Source organism: Micropterus dolomieu, linkage group LG13 (genome assembly GCF_021292245.1).
Source record: "Micropterus dolomieu isolate WLL.071019.BEF.003 ecotype Adirondacks linkage group LG13, ASM2129224v1, whole genome shotgun sequence".
Lineage (NCBI taxonomy): Eukaryota > Metazoa > Chordata > Actinopteri > Centrarchiformes > Centrarchidae > Micropterus > Micropterus dolomieu.
The window spans coordinates 17,688,532-17,708,851 of NC_060162.1; the positions used below are offsets into that span (position 1 = coordinate 17,688,532).

A 20,320-nucleotide genomic window follows, 5' to 3' on the forward strand; every position below is an offset into this window, starting at 1 on the left:
AATACGTTTCATAGTTATCTCAACAGGTCCAACTCTGGTCTGTGTGTGTGTGTGTTTGTGTGTGTGTGTCAAAGCATCGTGGATGAAAGCAGACTCTTCCATATGTCATTAGAGACTGAGCTCATGATCCCATCACTCAGTCCATAAGCACAGTGATTTGACCTTTGTGTAATGGATCCATGTTAGTGGGACATCAGGAACTGAGAGAGAGAGACAGATAAGAGAATAGAGAAGACGAAAATAAATGTTGTTATTTTCCAGTAACTAAGTAAGTAAAGTTTATTTCTAGAGCACATTTAAACACAGCTTAAGCTGACCAAAGTGCTGTACAAAAGAACAATCAACAAAAATATGAAGTAAAAAGAGAAATAACAATGAGAACAATAAAACAAATTTGTGTCTTCAGAAAAGATTTAAAAACAAAGATGCAGGGAGCACATCTAATACTTAACAGCAATTGGTTCCACCATCATGGAGCAGCAACTGTAAAGGCTCTGTCACCTTTTAGTTTTAGTCGTGACTGTGGGACAAAGAAGAGAGATTTGTTGTCAGATGTGTTGCCAGAGAGATAGGAGCTGAGGGCCAGTGAATAAGGTCTGTGATATAAAATGCGGCCTGACCATTAAGAGCCTTGAAAGTAATCAGCAAGGTCTAATTCTAAAACAGGGGGTGAATGAAGGGAGGAGAGGACTGGGGTGATGTGTGTACACTTTTTTAAAGGTTTTTTCTGGCATTTCCACATTAGATGGTGATAGTAGAGAAAGACAGGTTCTTAACTAATCCTGAGTATTCTTAACTGATTTTGAGTATTTCAAGACAGGGCTTATAATCAAACACCCAGGAGAGGCTGTATGGAATCCCTAGATTTTAGTGGGAGGTACAGCAGTGAATCATCAGCATAGAAGTGCTAGGAGATGTTATACTTCCTAATAGATGGAGGGTTGTTATTACCTAAAGTTATTCTCTTGACTTGGCATCAGTACACACAAAAGCATGGCAGGATAATGGCATAAGCCATCAACTGAGTCATGACTGGTAAATATCTGGTGTCGGTTAGCTCACTCGGTAGAGCACACGCACCGTGTACCAGGGCTATGTGTCCTTATCACAGCGGTCCGGGTTTAAATCTGACCGAAGGCTCATTTGCTGTATGTCTTTCCCTCTCTGTCCAAACATTTCCTGTATGTCTTCACCTGTACTATCCTCGAGCTGTTTCACTGCTGTGGAGGGCTTTGAGCCCTGATTGAAATAGATCAAGGATCTTGTTGGTATTCAGAAATGGTTGCAGTTGCTACCTGACAATTTTCTCCATTATTTTTGAAACAAATGCTAATTTAGAGATGGGCCAATTGATATTTAAACATTTAACATCATGGTTATGATTTTTAACTGAGGCTGGACAACTGTGTGTTTAAAACATGCGGGGACAATGCCAGTGGCTAAGCTACAATTAATAACAACTTGAATGCTAGGGCTAACCATATCAAAAGTATCCTTTATGATATGGGAAGGCATAGCAAAACCAAAAAATGGTTGACTCGCCATTACCAGTCCATGTCTCTGTGTAAAAATAGAAAATCCAAATCATAGGAGGTGAAAAAGTCATTTAAAATGAATGTCTTATTAGACACAGACCTAGAGTTAACTAGGGCTATTTTCACCTTAAAGCAAATCACCAGTTGCCGTGACTGTTGAGCGTATTCCAGTGTCATTAGACAACATGGCAACCACTGGCCTTAAGGTAGTGTGTTTAAGTGCAGTAAGTTTAAGCGAGTGAGAAGAGCCAAACAGAAGGCGACTTTGTTTGCAGTGATTTTCTGTATCAGTAGAGGAACTTAATCCAGTTATTATTGTGTCTCTGAATGCTTTCTTACGCTGCCACCAGTCACTGACCCCTCTTAGAGCAATGCTACCGAGCAGATGAAGTTAAAGCTTAAAACCACCAACTTTTATACTGTAACTGCCACAAGGGTGAATCTAAGTTTCAAAAACTGTGTAGTTGTACATTTGATCCCTTTGAAGTAGCATTTATTGATTTTCTTGGCCACTTGGGAGCAGCTGAACAAGCTGACACTGACATGTTATCACATTATAAAGTTGTTATTGAGAACAAGCAGACAGTTGCCGTTTAACACATTCAGACAACGCAGTGCAATGGTATGACCCCTTGGTGAATTTCAGTTTAATTCACTCTAATAATTAATTCACTCTTTTTAGCTCTGATTTGGTCTCTACCAACATCTGAAGGCAATACCTGGCTCTTTAGCTGCTAAATTTATATTTACAGAATTTCATTCTGCAACACAGAGCTGCACAATGAAATGAAAGTTGTAGCTTCTTTCACACTACTCATATAGAACATATACAAATATTTGAAATTAGAATAGAATAAGAAAATATATATATCTACAGTTGCTTAAAGCTGGAATAGCCGGAATAACCCTACCGTTACTTATATGTATACATAAAAAGGTAGTAGTATTGTAATGTGCAAAACCAGCATAACAGAAAATTCAATGTCATCCAGCTAGATGAACAGGCTGTGGCTGGGTGGGTACTGTCTTTTTGGCATCCTTTGTGCTCTGCACAGACACCTCACCTCTCCAATATCACTGATGCTCGGTAGATGGGTACAAAGAGGAGTTTCATAGAGGAGGGGGACAGCAGAGTCGAGTGGTTTGTTACTTTTACACTACACATAGTTCTTTGATCTATGATTTAATCTATTTATTAGTCCACCTTTTAAATTCATGTATACTTTACATTTTTAATGACCATTTAAAGTTTGGGTTTTTAGACATTCATTCAGCAATTGGCATCTATTCATTTCTGTTAGTAGACTCCTGAAAGTTTCTTTAGTTGGGTAATAGACCTATGCCACATGTTCAAGATACTATGCTCCTCATTTATTTTGACGGTTTGAAAACATTATACTTGAGCACTTTATCTGGACTGTAAATGGAAAGCGTGTTTTCTCTTATACGGAAATTAACAACGATATGATTTGATGATATGATGTTTTTATAAAGTACACAATCAAAGCAAAGTTTTACTAGTCTGCTTATAGATTTTCATATTGAAAAGGAATTAATGGATAACAATGGAGGGCTGTATTAGTAGATAAAACATTCAAATTTCTAAAACAGCAGGATGGTTACTGTTGATACTTAATGGGCTTAAATATGCAAAACCGCTTGTACTGGTATTTTAAGATACAACATTCTTAATCTGCTGTAGGCCCACAACTGCGCATGTAGACAGGACTGCTAAAATATGGCCCAAGGAAAGACAAAAAATGCAGGATAAAGAATTACTTTAAAAGGTCAAGTTGTGATGTTTTTTTATCAACATCTCATCACAGAGCTAAAAAAATCCAACATGAATTAAGTTTATTTTCCTCTCCATTAACTACAGTACATGTAGTTGTGTTGGAGAGCTGCACAAGACATCAGAGATTTTGAACTGGTCCCTCAACTTTGTCACAGGAGTTCAAGTTGACTTACCTCGGAAGTCATTCCTCCCTCTGCTTTTTCCTCACTTTTTCCGCTTCCCCCTTTACACCTTCCTCTCTCCAGTGCTGCACTGTATATTCTCCAGTCTAGTGCCCTCCAATTACCTCTCTGGAGCCACTGGTTTGTTAAGATAAGTGAGGCAGCAGTGGAGATAGGCCTCCAATCTTAAATAAAACACACCAACTGCTGTGTCCCACCTCATTGCTCGCGGTGGGGACTGCAATGCTCCCACCTACAGTAAAGCAGTACAGGAAGAGTTGTAAGGCAGAGCTAATTTATATTCAGTAACAGCTTCATAGAGACCACAGTCGTGAATTTACATGACATAAACAGAAACATTGTGTGATTCCCTGGCCAGACTTTGGAAGTACTGCGAAATTGATAAAATGTGTGTGTCTGTGTGGTTTTAGCTTATTTGTATTGGCGCCTCTGTTCCCGCATCTCCTCTCTTTTCCAGTTCTTACTAAAACTTTCTTATTCATTTTCCATGGGGCTTTACACTGACAAACCTCCACTAGTGCGTGTCTGGAGAAAGTTGAAACCAAATCACTAGACAACAGTTCAGTCCCAACTCTAGTCCAGTGATTCTGAAGCGATTCTGAACTTTTTAAAATCCCCTTTTTGCCCAATATCAAGATATTTAAAGTTACATGCTGGCAGAAAGAAAGGAACACCATCTAACCTAAGTTTTTGGGCCAGATTCAAACCCATAACATTGCCCATGCACCCTCATTCACTTTTCCTTTCTTTCTTGTCTGTCTTGTTCAGGTGTCAGAGCGATGTGAATATGTGTTTGTCAATGGGAAGGAGACTAGAGGAAAGAGCAGGGTGATGCTCAACTTCACTTATGGTTTCCTGAGTGCTCAGCTGGAGATGAGTGTATGGATGCCCCGTCTGCCTTTGCTAATAAATGTGGCTGACCCCGAGCTCAGCCAGATTAAAGGCTGGAGGGTCCCTGTTACTACTGGCAACAGGAGGTAAGACTGGACCGGTTCTGTGTCAAAAAGTTGCATTGCTATACATCTGGTGTTGCTAGCGGGATGTATATTGATTCTGAGAGTACAATTGAACAACAACAACAATGCACATCCTTGTGCCCAATTGGATGGGTGTTGGATAACAAAATATCTATCAGTGTGGGAACAGATAAAGCTGCTAAACCCCAAGAATTTTAATAGCTGTGATGTTGCGAGCACAAGGCTGTTCCTCAGATTTCTTGAAGTCAGAGGTTTGTTAAGCTATTAAAACCCTTTTAACAGGAGCTACTTGGTGTGTGGATCTATCTTTTTCAACTGCTTGATTCTGAGGGTACCATGTAGAAAACATCATAGTTAAAAGCAAATGTGGTACAAAGTAATTTTAATTCCTAAACTTTGTGTTTCCAGTCCTTAACAAGCCATTATGGAACAGCAGCAACATTAGGCTAACTTCCACTATCAATGACAAATAGCTAATATTAGACATGGCTGAATGTTTTATTGATTTTAAAAGACAACATTCATGCTAATAATAATGATATAATGATTTTGTTGCCACACTGACTGTGATGAGGGCTCACTGATGTCTGCAATGTTAACCACTACCAGTAACTCTTAGCTAACATTAGGCTAAGCTATAGCTGACCAAAGAACATTAATGCTATTAGCCTAAGCCATTTACTGTTCTTTGTGAAGCCAAGTATTTAAAAATGTGGAAGTTGTTTTGTGTATATGTGATTCTTGTGTCTCTTTCTTAGCAGAATGTTTTTAATGTTTCCGTTGTTCTTTCTTGCAATAATCAGGGGTATCTGCGGTTTTAGTGCTGGTGCACACAGATAAGAATCATCCCTTGTCAGATCACAATCAAGTTTATTGATTGTCAGTCAAATGTGGATTAGGCTGTATGGCAATTTTTGAGTCTGTCGTTAGGTGGTGTTGATTTGGATTACAGCATATTGAGACGGTGTGTTTCTAATATCCGTTTGTATACTGTTTTAGTTGGCAGTTCCAAAAACATCACGTGTGTGTTTGGTGTATTAGTGGGTGGGGCACTGTAGAGGCAACACAGTTACCCCGGAGATAAAGGTTAGTGGAGTTTCACTCAATACTTACAGTAAAGTCATTATTTTTCACTCAATACAAATGATGATGGCCAACTGATGGTCTGTTTTCTCCAGGGTAAAAACTCTTTGGGGCTTTAATTTTCCAAAAAGTTCAATACTCAGGACTGGAAACAAACGAGGTCAGAAATGTGAAATCTCTAATGGTGATTGTAATGGCCAGGCTCATGATGAAAAAAGGAGGGCAGAAAGTACAGTATTAATAACCTCCATGACTTTGACAAAAGGATTGAGGAATGAGTTAGTTTTCTGTCTGGTGGAGTCACACTTCTTTAATTCAAGCAGCATCTCTATGGCATGTTAAGCTCGGACCTTAGGCTATATAATAATGATGTTTATTTGGACTGTAGCTCTTGACAGTGGCTTTCTGCCTGCAGTGTTAAAGCATATCCACCAGCCCTCCAGCACACCTGTGGTGCAGTGCGTGGCAGACCAGCTGTGCTTATGATAATTATATGATCATTGCTGAGGGGTTTCAGGATGGTTTGCAGCTTAACCTCTATCAACCACAAACAAACCAGTCAGCCGTGGGATCCTGGTTAATTTAACTTAAATTCAGTTGGAAGGAAAGGTCACACAGCAATTGTTTTGTGCCTCTACAGCATCAACAACTAAACTGCTGTTCTCAAATATTATTCTTGAGTTTATTGTTAGAAGTGACATTTAGGAGTTCATCTGACTGATTAACTGCATGATTTTGTAGTGTCATCACCAATTAAAATGAGGTGATTAACACTCATAATGTTTTTGTGATTGAGTCTCAGTGCATTTTACTCAATAATTCAGCCATATGGTTGCAGCTTGGTTAAAAAATGCATTTACTACTACCCAGAACGTTTTGCAGCAGATTCATATCACACAGAATTTTGCTATACTTGTTGTTTAGTTTATTAAATGTATTTATATCAGGGACCGCGTAAAAAAATATGATGTGTATCAGATACAAAGTAATTTCCATCTGTAGTCCCTCCTATTTGTCAAATAACACATTATTTATAATTTTGTCCCTAAATAAATTCTTATTTGCTGTCTTGAAGAAGATCGGTACCACTTTCATGCTTGGACACTAAATATAAAGTGTGTCTATGAAATACAGTCAGCCGGCGGTTAGTATAGCTGGCCTTAGCATAAACACAAAACGGAAAAACAGGTGTATGCAGGTTATGTGCTAGGCTATTTCTTAGAGACTCTGTGCCTTGCCAAGAAATAATTCAGCAAACAATCTCCGTAAAAACTAAATTTGTACTTTGGTTTTTGTATGGTTGAATAAAGGATATATAATGTGTTAATTAGTGAGCTTTAGAGGTGCCTGAAGTTGAATTTTGTTATCCTTGGACAGAGCCAGGCTATCTGTTGCTACCTGCTTTCAGTGTTTATGCTAAGCTAACCACTTCATGACTGAAGCTTCATATTTAGCATACAGGCATGAACATGATATCAGTCTTTTCATTTAACTTTCTACAAAGAAAGTAAAAAATATTGTTTTGTAAACTATTCTTTTGAACTGTACAGTATGTGACTTACTGTGTATGATTACCTTTGTGTGTCAGGTCGACATGGGACAGTGAGGAAGAGGAGGATATGAGGAAGGGCAGGGGTTGCATGCTGCAGTACCAGCATTCTACACTCAGGGTGCTAACACACTTCATAGCCCAGGCTGACGCTGAGGTGCTGTCTGATCCGCTAACGGGGGCAGAGCCTGTAGAGTACTTCCTGGGTCCTGACTGGCAGGTAAAAAAAAGAAAAAAAAGAAAAAAAAAGATCCATTATCTTCAGCTATCATAAGAATGTAATAAGCATGGCAAAACAGTTCATTGGCCTACCTACACCTACCTACCTACCTGCCTACCTGTGCGCACTCTACTCATGTACTCACTGCACATGAAAATGGGTTTTGGGTGAGTGGCTTTGGAAGGAGGATGATTAATTTTATTTAGGATGGATGATTAATTATTTATTTATTCATTACCTACTAGCTTTAAATTTGTCAGACAGTAAATAGAAGTTTTATGTTTTACAATTTACAGCTAGCTAGACACTAAATTAGTGGAACAATAATATCATATATTATTACAGAAAAATGTCACACAATTAAAGGTCTTTTCACTGCGCTCCCCATGCAAAAAGACAGGCAGACCAGTGCTCCAGGAGTAAACACTAAGCGCTCTTTGCGTGGTAACCATGGAAATGGCTTCTGTGCACATCTGTATGCCTGCCGGTATAACTGTATTTTCTTTATAGACTAGTTTAAGTTAAAACTATACCGAATGTTACCTGATACATCCAGTGTTGCGCTGATAGGCTGCCATACACAAGCCCTCCTGTTTATGTCATGTATTATTTATGTTATATAAAAAATATAACTGTTTAGAAAACCGGCTGGTGGGTGTGCGCATTAGACAAGCACGACCATGACAATTTCATGGGATTGTGCCCGTTTGCCGCTTGCCTGTCAGATTACCTGCATCTCCCTACCTGCCCACTTGCCTCTTATTGTAAATTAATTACTAGGGGCTTCTGTTGCTTTCCATCTGAAAGGAACGTAAAATTATTTTCTCTCTTTTGATTGACAGGTGGATGTGACCAATCTTGTACGCTATTCTCTAAAGGTGATAGATCTTGATGTAGCCAGGGTGCAGGATGGGGTGGTGCTGCAGGGACGTGCTGTGGGCACCACTACTGTGCAGGTGAGACATGATGTGTGTGTGGTTTTAGCAGTTGCTGTGCATGCTTTAATCATGTAAATCCACCTGCGGTTTTATTGTTGCAGGTGCTGTCTCCTCTGACGTCATCGGTCCTGGCTGAGAGGACCATCAGGGTGGTGGATGACAAAGTGAGTGTGACTGAGCTGGGGGTGCAGTTGGTTTCTGGACTCTCTCTGTCCCTACAGCTCAGCCCAGGGAGCAACAGGGCCATTGTCGCCACGGCAACCACTCGGGAGATGATCACGCAGCTCAAACAGGTAAGTAACTGGAAAATTGTAACACACAAAGCATAAAAGTGTGAGCCACGGCTCAGCTGTTCGTGATGGTACTTGTCTCTTTTTATGCCTGTTAGTTTTACAGTTACTCATTTGTAGCCATATAACTTGTGAAGGACCATTCAACAGAAGGGGAAAATTAAATGGGACAAGAAATAAACAAAAGCAGTAAATTATAAATTAAATGTGAGATTATAAAAGTGTCTTCACCTTGACAACACCTCTCAGTGTCAACCCCATGGACAAGGTTTCATCAGAGAGCTTTAGGCTATGTTTAAATATCAAAGTGTTTTTGTCTGTACTGGGTAATTATTTATTGGCTTTTTAACACATAAGCTATTTCCCTTGTAGTGTTCTGCTACCATTGTGGCTATGCTTTTGAATAGTCTGAAACAGTCCTTTTTTCTTTAAACGTTTATGCACGCCCGCTTGAAACAATCACAGATGCATGTAAAATAAAGCAGCAGCATACATAACATCATAGACATCATCCTCAAAGACCTGCATTTTAAGACCAACATGCTTCTTGTCCTGTTAGCAATATGTGTAGCTAATAAGTTTGATTTTCCCACATGCAAATCAAACCTTGTAAGTAACATCTGATCTTAGTGTTTAGATTTAGGATTTAGCAGTTATTTTATAGTCTGGCTGAAGCCAGAGGAATTGCCTACATTGCAGGTATAGTTAATCTCTTTTAATTGATTATTTGATTGGATTTATTTAAATTTTGATTTAATTTGCTTAGATCTTAAATCTATTGCATTATATACATATGCCTGGAGAGTACAGTTTTAGGGCCAACTTGACCAGCGGGGAGACAACCGCCTTAATTCAATGTTAGACATACATGTTTGGCAAGGCATCTGTAGGGGCCGAATGAAACATTTTATTTCATATATCAGGGTACAATGGATACAAGTAATAGAAAGTGATCATGCAAGGAATTTAATTATTTTGAATTGAAAGGGGAAAATATCTTGTCCCTGTTGTTCTGAAAGGTGGTTGGAAGAAACTCCGCCTTGGTTAGGTGGCGGTGGAAAATTTGGTGCATGACAGGGATTTGTATCTGGACAGAGAGACAGGGGAGATAAGTGGCATCATCAATGTAGGAAATAGTATCTAGAGATCTGTAGATGAGTCATGGCTTGCAAGTCAGATTATCTTCAAGAAAAACAATTTCTTCTCATGATTGGACTAAGAGAAACTTTGCCCTCTAGTGTTATTTTGTTTGGTATGACATACATATTAAATCTAAAATATTATATATAAATATTAATCTAAAGGTCTCGCTTGGGGAAATTTGGTATTAATCAGCATTGTTAGGTGTGTGAAACAATCCAAATGTGAAATCAGGTCCAGTGTCTCTTGCACCAAGACGGTATTCAACAGCTGACATTTTAAGGACAAAAATCCTAAAAGCAAAAAGACAAATCTCTTATGTTAAGCAATAACCACACTATTCCACAATCATTTAAGTTTTCTCCAGTGATGTTCAGTTGTTACTGCACAGGGAGCAGAAGTAGTAAATGCACCACAAACAATATAATTTAAATGAACTTTATTGTAAAATTACACTTTGCAACTTGCTATGATAAAATAGTGTGCTATTAAACCAAGACATAATGGGCCTCTACAGAGATGATTAGAATGATAAGAATGTCCACAACAGAGCAGATTTACACAACAATGACCTTAAGGATGTAATAATATTTGTGTTTTCTCTTTGCCTCTTCGAATGTGAACTCATTGTGTTCACAGCCCCGACCATCATCTGCTGGTTACCATGCTGTGTGAGAGAGCGGAAGAGGCAGACAGGGTGCACAGATGATCATTTTAAAAGCTCACTCGCACATTTAGCCATGGCAGCTTGCCCATTTTAAACCAGCTCCCCGACGCAGGCATGGGGCAGCAATTAGGCGGCCCATAGCTGTTGGAGCGACAGCTCACTTTACGTACAGTGCACTGTCACTGTGGCTGGTCGGCCCCTGCCAATAACAAACTATTAGAACCAAGCCAGTGCAGATGACCAGCCAATTGTGTCTGTGATGGCAAGCTGTTAATGTTCTGCTCAGGGCGATTCATAATGTATTCAACCCGGAAATATAGGTTAGGTCAGTGGCTCACATTAGCGAAAGGAAATAGGTCATTGTGTATTAATGTGATTGGATTGACTAATTCTGCTCTTTACGTGACCCATGTCGTTGCACTTTTTCTTTTTTGTTCTTGCGTAAAGGACTTATCATACTGCCCTTATCCACTTTGGTTAAATTATATTTCACGCTATGACTTCATAGTACTATAATCTATGGTACAATGGCACCATACTGAGTGTAATCATCAGGAGATTAGCATAGGCAATTTAGTGTTATTAACAATTGTAGGAACATAGCTCTCACTAAAGGCAGGGGAATACTGATTTGCTGCGTGTTCTGACCTGCTTTTCTCCATATGAACTCTATATTGCTCATTTTTCATAGTTCACACTGTTCTTTCTGTCTTTCTATCTGTCTTTCTTTCTTTCTTTCAGGAAGCAGTGGTCAGCTGCTGGGTTCAGTTCAGCGATGGCGCAGTCGCTCCACTAGAGCTGTTTGACCGCAGTATCTACTCTTTGACAGTCTCTACCCCAGATGAGGGGGTGGCCACAGTGCGTCGCACCCCGCAGTACACATTTGTAGTAGCACAGGGTGAAGGTGAAGGCCAGGGGGCGCTAGTTAGAGTGGAGCTGAGGATCTGTGAGGAATGCCAGAAGTCCAAGAGGAAGAGCAAGTTGGCAGTGGGCACGGGGCTTCTCAAGATCAACTTCCAGAGTAGCAGCAGATTTGTAGCAGGAGAAGGAGGTGTTGGTGATGCGGTTGGCACTGATGGAAATATAGATTTTGATGGTGGTGCATCAGAAGTGCTGGGTGAGCTTAAAACAACAGTGACTTCACAGAATGCCGGGACAGATATGGATAAATGGTTGTTCAGAAGCACCACCAAGTCCACCAAGGCACTAGCTACCATCTCAGCCACATTTCCAACAAAATATATGCAGCCACATGTTGTGTGGATTAGAACTACAACCACAGCTACAAGACGTAACACGTATACTGACATTCCCACGACTACCACTACAACTATGAGCAAACAAAGCTTAAATACACCACTGAGCACTACCAGACCTATAGACGCAGCAGTCGGTTTAGTTAGCGAAGGAGAAGGGCAGAAGAGAAGCTATGGAAACATGCTTGACAACCCCAATTCAGCCGTCAAAAATGACATTCCTAAAGCAGAAGTGACACCCAAGAAGGAGCTTCCTAAATCTAAAACTCCAAAAGTAATTGAGAGTGACCTCATTAGGACATTCAGAGCCATGTCGGACTTGGAAATTGGCATGTATGCCTTGGTGGGGGTCTCCTGTGTAGCTATCTTGGCTTTTTTGCTCAACTGTGCTTCGTATAACCTCTGTTTCCGGAATCACAAGACCCCCATACAGGCAGGCCTGGCTCCCAATGGGGACCCGAAGGATCACAAGCACGACTGGGTGTGGCTGGGGAGCAACAATCATAGCACTCCCGCACCAGGTGCTCCAGCTCAAGTGTCCACTCTAAAACGCGAGGCTAATTGCCCTCTGGAGTCCCATCATTCCATAGACTCCATTGGCCACCCCACCCTGGAGGGCACCCTGCCCACTGTGAGCACCTCCGCTGTCCCTGAAAGGACTGCCACCCTGGGCCGCAGCAGAAACAGCTCCCAGCAGCAGCAGTTTCAGGGAAAGGCAATCGACCCCATGGCGAACCGTTCAGCCACTTTGCTTGCCAGGCCACATCGCAGTGAGCCACTTCATTCCCCAACCAGTAAGCGGAACCAGGTTCAGTTCACCACCTTCACCACGCTGGACATCAAGCACTTATCTGCACTGAAGAAGAATGGTGTGGACTTAAACTGGGCCAACCAGCAGACACAGCAACACCAGGCCCCTGCTGAGCCCCAGACACCTTTACCTGACATGCCATGGCCTGTGGTCAAAACTCTAGGAGAGCCCCAGTGATTTCATTGGGCTGTGTCTATCTGTGTGTGTGCATCAGTAAGAGAGAGAGAGAGAGAACAAAAAAGTGTACATACAGAGGATGTTCTGGTGTTGAATGTCTAAAAGAAAATAATCTGGCTTTTTGATAAAAGATGAATCACTTAAGGAGATGTATTTATTGAGATTAGATCAAAAGGATATTTTATATTAATAAAGTGTGTGAAAGCCTGTAAATACATTATATAATAGTGTACCCATGAAGGGCAGCATAAGAGATACTGTGTTAATTTTTTAAAGATCCAAAGCGATTAGCATGATTTTATCCTCTGTCTTGTATTTGAAAAAGATGTGCTCTCCAGATCAGATGTTGTAAATATACATATATCTATTCTATTACTTATTTCTACATTTTGAACTCAAAACAAATTAATTTTCATCTCTTTTTGCTTTTGTACAATTCTGTTGCCCCCGTGGAAACCGCTCCAGATATTGCTAGCTGACAGTATAAATGCAGTACGGGAAAGATTATTTGTTGTAAGTAAATCTATTCTTTTCCAGCCTTTTGTACTTGATTTCTAGGATTCCTCCAGAGAATACCTGAAGAGTCTGTGCAATTTGTCAGAGAATATGCAACATTTATCAAGTTATTTTGAGCAATCTGTCACTGTAGTTTTCAGCGGATATTTATTCAAATCAAATGCATGCTATGCAAATATAGTCTGTGCAGAGTTTGAAGTGGACATTGTTTCTGAATTTTTTAGCAAAGTTACCTTGGGCTTAAGGCTTCTCTTGGGGACCTGGTTCTACTATGTGTAAAAATGTCTAATCTCAGTCTCTTCACACAGAGGAATACATATTCAACTCTAAGATTTTTCATGTGTGAATGAAAAATGATGATGCCTTTTTCTATGTAGCGTCCTCATATTTTTAAACCAAAATGTGATGTGTATTTCCTGTGAGATCCTGTCAATAAAGAATAAATGGATACATTTGTTAGAGTTGAGATTCAATTTAATTCAATCATTGTTTTTAAAGCCCTTAAAATAGTATCATTCATTGGAAAGCACTATGAATGGTTTGGATTATAGGCTAAAGCTCTCTGCTATGAATCAGTGGGATTTAATTATGTTTAATCACTACTGAATGTGATTTAAGGCTGATGTCATTCAGCAAAATGTCATACTGACAGCATCGTATTTGATGTGCCTGCCAATATTGGGATTCTGTGCTGCTGCACAAAACTCAGAGTAAGAGGAAAAATGATTCTCTTTTTATGTTTTGTGACAGTGTCCCCAAAGAATTACAGGTATTTTATCAATGTTGGGGCTTGTATATGATAATTCATGGCTCATTTGTCTCTTTCTCTCCATCCTCCTTCCTGTGTCTCTGAGGTGACCACGGCTACACTTCTCAAAATTACATTCTAGGAGCTGTGATGCATAAACAGCGTCCCGAGCTTAAAGGAGCCCAGATAATCTGATGCCCTGCACCTCAGGAATTGCCATGCATGCATTGGCAATATGACAGCAAGCATCGTCACTCCCTGCTGCACAACAGCATCGGGTGGATTTAGAGTGTTGATAAAAGCAATTTTAATAACTTTCTCCCAAATTCTCTACCTAGAGGCCCAGCATTTTTTTTTGTATGTGTATAAACTCTCTCCCCTTTCCAGTCGATTTATCTGTCCAGCAGCGGCAGGAAAAGTAAACAAACTCCTCTCTGAGATAAGCTGTGATTCAAAGCTCTTCTCTGCAGTGCATCACATCCCAGCATCTTTGATTGCGGACCTGCTGTATCATACAGGATGTAGAATTCAGAACTCAAAAGTTCTGACACAGTAATGATTAAGATATAAAAGTTGCATGACAACAATGGAGTAACAGAGTCAATGCACTTTTCCACTGAATTCCTGCAGACTTTTGGACCCTCTGACATTCTTTTCACTCAGTTTCATCCCTTGATCTCCTACATATAAACTGAACACCATTTAAATGCTCTATGATGTGTCTCTCTCTCTCTCTCTCTCTCTCTCCATATATCACAGTTCTGGGAGGGCAATACAGTTAATTATACTCATCATACAAGCTTTGGCTGCAATAGGAGGTTGTCTTGAGTGGTTGGAAAACAGCACAATGAAGTATAATACCAGTTACTATCTTTTGGCAATTCCATTGAATCTACAGATATAGCATTCAAGGCTACATTGCATTTAATAAAGTATGTACTGTAAATCTGTGTGAGTTTGTCTTGCAAACAACAAGACAAGAGTAGAGTCCCCCCGTATCATTACAGCAGGATCTCTAATCTGGAGCATCAGCTTCCCTATTGACAGATTTAAGGGATTGGGGTCATTGTGTTGGAGGATTAGTGTGTATTAGTGGACCCTCTCCATGGCACACTCATGATAATGTAGGCCAAAATGTACAAGGTCACTTATTTCACAACGCTGCTTCCCCATGCTGGACACAGATGGAGGCAGGTGTTTATAGGAAGGTGTAACTGCAAATGGAAAAACCTACTTGTGAAAATGTACTGTAGTTTAGATGATATATAAAGCTCTTTTATGGTCTGTTTAAGTGAATAAAAGTACTGTAACTTGATTTTAAAAAGGGAACATAACAAAACAGATGACAAACAGGCATGACAAAGATAGAGAAAAGGAGACAGGCACACACAGAAGTCAGACCTGAGATGAATAAGGAGATGAAAGAGGTAACTCTCATATCACAGGTGTAGGGGAACTTAGACTGTATGGCAGCTCATTAAAGCAAAGCACCTCATGCTTCCCCACTACACTCGTTGCTGTCATTGCTTGTCAGCACAGTGTCAGTGCTTGGTGTGCATCATAAGATAATGTCAGCAATTTTACAAAGAAAAAGACAAAAGGCAGAGGAGAAGTTCTTTGAGTTAATGAGACAGATTGAAAGAAACAGCTTTGTTGGAGCAGAAGAAGGGACATACTTAATTGACAAAAGAGTAATCTCAACTAGAAACAGTATGTAGGTAACAAGTAAATGAGTGTGAACTGCAAAATGGGAGAAGAGGTTGAGGTCTGGGAGGATAAGAGAGAACTCAAGGAATAGACTGGGCGGCCCGGTCACATTTCCAGGTCCCAGATTCAGATGCACAAGGTACCCTGTGACTATATGAGACCCACAGGGCTGAGCTTTCAGGAAGTCAGGTGATTTAGTGCAACAAAAAGTGTGGAAGTTTGTCTGTGGAGGTGGTGGAGTGGATAGACTTTCGACCCAGCCGACCAGGGTTCGTGTTCAGTGTGAAACCAAAAGTCGATGTTGTGAATAGAATTATTTAAAGTTTAAGTCACTTACGTCACGTGACTTCCTGCTACCTAACCAATGTAACGCATCCCTCCTTTGCCAAAACAGCGTTTGCCAAAACAGTGTAGTACAAAACACATCTGATCACGTCCCAGAGCTTCGGGCTCATTATCTCCCAAGCCATGGCGCTTGTATCAACTAGTTGCAAAGAAGCATGATGACAAACAGTGGGGAATAACGGTTGAGGGGGGAAAGTAGTGTACTTGCTTCTCAATACACTGTTGGACGTCGCAGCTGCCTCTAAAGTCTGCTCTGCCTTGGCCACGAAGTGTTGGAGGGATGTCGAAGATGAGTCAAAGTGAGAGTGGCCGGGGTCTTGGTGAGACTCTCGCCATGGAGCTTTCTTGTGGGTTTGTTGGGGGCAGCTTAGTGAAGTGATATGAGCAGCAGAGAGACGGGAATGTTTTGCATTGTATGTTCTGCTGCATTAACCAAGTAGGTTTCTGAAGGTGTTCTCTTATTCTCATTACTTTTCTTAATAATTAATATCAGAATCATCCTCTGTGCGCAGAACAAACCCAAAGCAAATTAAATTCATATTGGATATGAGGTAAACCTTTGGTGCTACGGAAGCTATTGTCATTTTCCCCCCAAGCTTGCTAACTTACACACTCAAATCAAATGTACATATTATTATATTATCTTTATTGGTGTGTTTGCTCTGTGATATTTGTGTAGTGCATGGAATTTACTGTTCATAATGTGAATTTTATATATGGAAATCAGAGTTTAAAGGTATGTCATTTTCAAAAAATGATAAAATCTGCTACAAACTTCACATTATATCATACAGCTGTGACGGGTGGATTAAAATAGCCTGCAGGAATGAGAAGTGTTGCTTTTATAGTAATCCAGGCTGCCACCACAGATGTCACAAGTCTTTCACACATCGCAGATGAGTTCTTTCACCTCCAGCACCTTGCTTCTATAATCTGAATTTATTTTCTAAGGCTGTTAATGTGTGGCCCACAACTAAACCCACTTTGGAAAAGCCATGAAAGACTTTTTATGCTGTCTCATTAAGAAAACATATTGGTTGATTGCTGTTTGGCCGTTTTTATGAGTTGTATGCTGCAATGTTGCAAACAGAAATAATAGTGTTGGTACCTTCAAGAAAAATGAAATGATGGGCCTGCATAGCAAGTCAGACGCACCATGGCGACATTAAAGGTGTTTGTAATGGAATAGTTGTATTCATCCCTGAGATAGCTGGAGGCGCCCGTCTGGCTTCGCAGTTACTTTTCCACCTCATTTCACATCTGAAGAGCAAGGTGTGTGTGTGTGTGTGTGTGTGTGTGTGTGTTAAATATACACAGGAAGTGTGCCTGTGTCTGACTGTGCATGCCTGTGTATGCCTGGGTTAAGGATGAAGGTAAAGGAGACAGAACTAAGCTGGCAGACGCAGCAGAAATATGGAAAACATATGACAGGTTGCAAGGTTGCTATGGTAGAGTTTCTTGAAGCTCACACAGATGTTTGAATGATTTCTTTTTTTAGCTGACGGACATTTTGAAGGAACAGTATGCATCAATGTTTCATCTACAGAAGCCCATTTGTTTCTGAAATGTGGTCTTGTCTTGTATACTGTAGACATTTCTCTATATCCATTTAATCCTAGACAACCATTATTTTCCCTCATTCACTCTTTGCCTCTCTGTCTCTTTCTCTTACACTTGATTCCCCACTTTCCACACTTTATAAATATGCGGCATTCATCTTGCCTACAGCCCTTAAACAAAGACTGCCTGTCTTGCTATTTTCCTCCTTCCCTCACACCTGCCACTCTCACTGTATCCTCTTGATATTTGTTTCCCCTCATGTTTTTTTTGCTGACACCGTGTTTTCCTCTGTCTTCGGGAATATGTCAGATACAAGGTGAAACAACAGGATTTAGGATTCATTCTGATTTGAATCTTCAATGGCTCCTTAATTGCAGTTAACTTTTGCTTTTGTTCCATCCATTCCATTCAGATGTAATAAGTTTTAGTAAGGTAGAAATTTTTTTTAACCATAATAAGTAACAAATGAAATACAACAGATTATAAATACCGTAAAACTTCAGTTAATAGCAAGGGCTATTATTTGCCCCAATCACTGAACTCACCCTTGCCGACATTGTATATTTGGGACAGGTGTCTATATGGGACAGGCCTTTAATCCCTTTCACACAAAACTCTTGCTCAGCAAAAATAGGCAAATAGGCTACTATCAAATTGTTTATTTCAACCTGTATGAGTATAAAAAGGAGGCCTTTTTCGTCTTGTTTACCATACCTGTAAATCTGAATTGTTTCCATAAAATCATTGTGTTTTAGGATGGTTGTTGAGCAAGCACGTTCTTTTTTCCCCCATTCATTTTATGTAATTACTTCTGCCATGGAGGAAATGATTTCACCTCTTTTGTAATAAAAAGAAACAAAATACACCTAATTTATAACAATCAGTTACACTAATGAAAAATAAATTGTCCGTTTTATTATTCTTAAAATAATATACTCTGTGGCAGGTTGTCGCAGGCTGTGGCAGGCGGTGGCAGGCAGTGGCAGGTAGTGGCACCCTGTGGCAGGTTGTGGCAGGCTGTGGCACCCTGTGGCACCCTGTGGCAGGTAGAGGCACCCTGTGGCAGGCTGTGGCTCAAGAAGTAGAGCAGGTTCCCAATCAATCGGGAAGAGCGGCAGTTCAATCCCCGCATCCTTGGGCAAGATACTGAACCCTGAATTGCCCCCAATGGTGTGTGAATGTGTGTGAATGTTAATTTCTGTTCAGACCACTTAGGCTTAGTGCATGAATGTTTGTGAATGTGATGTAGTTTAAAAGTGCTTTGAGCAGTTGAAAGACTGGAAATACAGACCATGTGGCACTCTGTGGCAAATATTAAGATCAAGGTTTTTCCTGCATAGGGAGTTACAAGGCGGCCACGTCTTTTAGATTACAGGCAGAACTCTCACTGGTGTTTTCGTGGTGATCAGGACGGTACCACCTCAGCCTTATTCTGAGCCAGGAAAAACCCTGAACTGTCAGTGTTCTCATTCTGCTGCTGCTTAGATGTTATGAAGTGAAAAATTTGTAAATAAAATGTGTAAATATGTATGTATTGTTGAATGACCTTAGGTTTTTGTGGGTGTGTCTGGTGTCCATATCTGTAACTATGCTGTCAATATGCTGCTGTTTTGACGAAGTCTATTTTGAAAAAGAGGTTTTAAATCTCAATAAGATCATTCTGGTTAAATAAAGGTTAAATAAAAAAACATGTTTTCCCAGGAAATGTGGCTGCGCCCTATTTGACAGCGAGTTGAGGGAAGCGTCTTTCAACTGCCAAACAAGTGCCGCTAGCTGCCACTGCCACTGGGAGAATCTTACTGTCTCTCATTTGTGTGTTGAATAGGTTTTATGGCATGTTTTCCCCTTGGTTGTTGTTTTTGTTGTTTTTTTAGTGGAAGGTAATATTGTATATTTGCCACAGCGATGTTAACATGACTTTCCCTATAATATATGCTTTGTGTGAAACAAGTTTCTTAACAGGGTAGGTGGTCACGTTCACATTTTCATCACACGCTTGATATATAGCTAGTATCATAGAGAAATATTTGAACTCAAAACAATAGGTTTATTTGACAACTTGTTCTCCTTTGTGTCTTATTCAGATCTAAACTGCTGATATCCTGGTCTACTATTTACGCTGTTGCTGCTGCAATGCTGGTGCAGTACTGTGTTTAGATTTATTCATCTCAGGTCACTTGATAGTATGCTCCTCTTGTGGTATGAGGTGCCTAGCAGGTGAGTTGGCACACAGTGGTTGGTCTCAAATACTGTAGTAGATGAAAGCTTGTGTCGGGCTCCGTAACTAATGTGGTTTATGTGAGAAGATTCACTATTGTCCTGAGCTTGCTGTATACTTGTGGGAGGTGATGAGGTGAAGTGATGAGTGCAGACGGTAAATCATTCCTATACTTATGTTTACTAATGCCTACTGTGTTTTTACATAATGCATCTGTTCCATGTCAGCTGACTGAATTGAGGTATTTCACTGCAGAATCAAAGAAACCTGGTAATATATTCATATTTAAACATGCGTCTGAACTTGTTATGCACCACTAACCAGGAGGCATGAATGCATAAAGTTGATTTGTAGGTTTATTGCTGCTCTGTCGCTCTCTTTCTCTCATGTTTTATCTCTGTCTCTTTCTTTCTCCCACATTAAGCTGCAGGCCACTATGTTAATTACGCCACAGTGCTAAACTTGTCTTATCCAGGCCAAGAAGAAAAGGCGATTCTATTTAGATAATACAAATTCAGCAGTAGTCTGTTTACTGCAGCAGCTGTCTTGATTCATTTATCTGCTGCATCGAGGTTGGCAGCAAAGCTCCGTGGGGCAACGGCAGCG

The 20,320-nt window shown here is 40.3% G+C and overlaps 1 protein-coding gene across 2 annotated transcripts in view; it reads left to right on the forward strand.

Annotated features, from left to right (window-relative positions):
* si:dkey-1d7.3 (transmembrane protein 132C) overlaps positions 1 to 13,586 on the forward strand; it is a 31,533-nt gene extending 17,947 nt beyond the window's left edge. For both annotated transcript variants that reach the window (XM_046067797.1, XM_046067796.1), the window contains exons 7-11: positions 4,281 to 4,489; positions 7,161 to 7,341; positions 8,184 to 8,297; positions 8,381 to 8,572; positions 11,118 to 13,586. In XM_046067797.1, the coding sequence (XP_045923753.1) occupies positions 4,281 to 4,489; positions 7,161 to 7,341; positions 8,184 to 8,297; positions 8,381 to 8,572; positions 11,118 to 12,620 (2,199 nt within the window). In that variant the 3' untranslated portion in view covers positions 12,621 to 13,586. The remainder of the gene's footprint in view (positions 1 to 4,280; positions 4,490 to 7,160; positions 7,342 to 8,183; positions 8,298 to 8,380; positions 8,573 to 11,117) is intronic.
* The last annotated feature ends 6,734 nt before the right edge of the window (positions 13,587 to 20,320 follow it).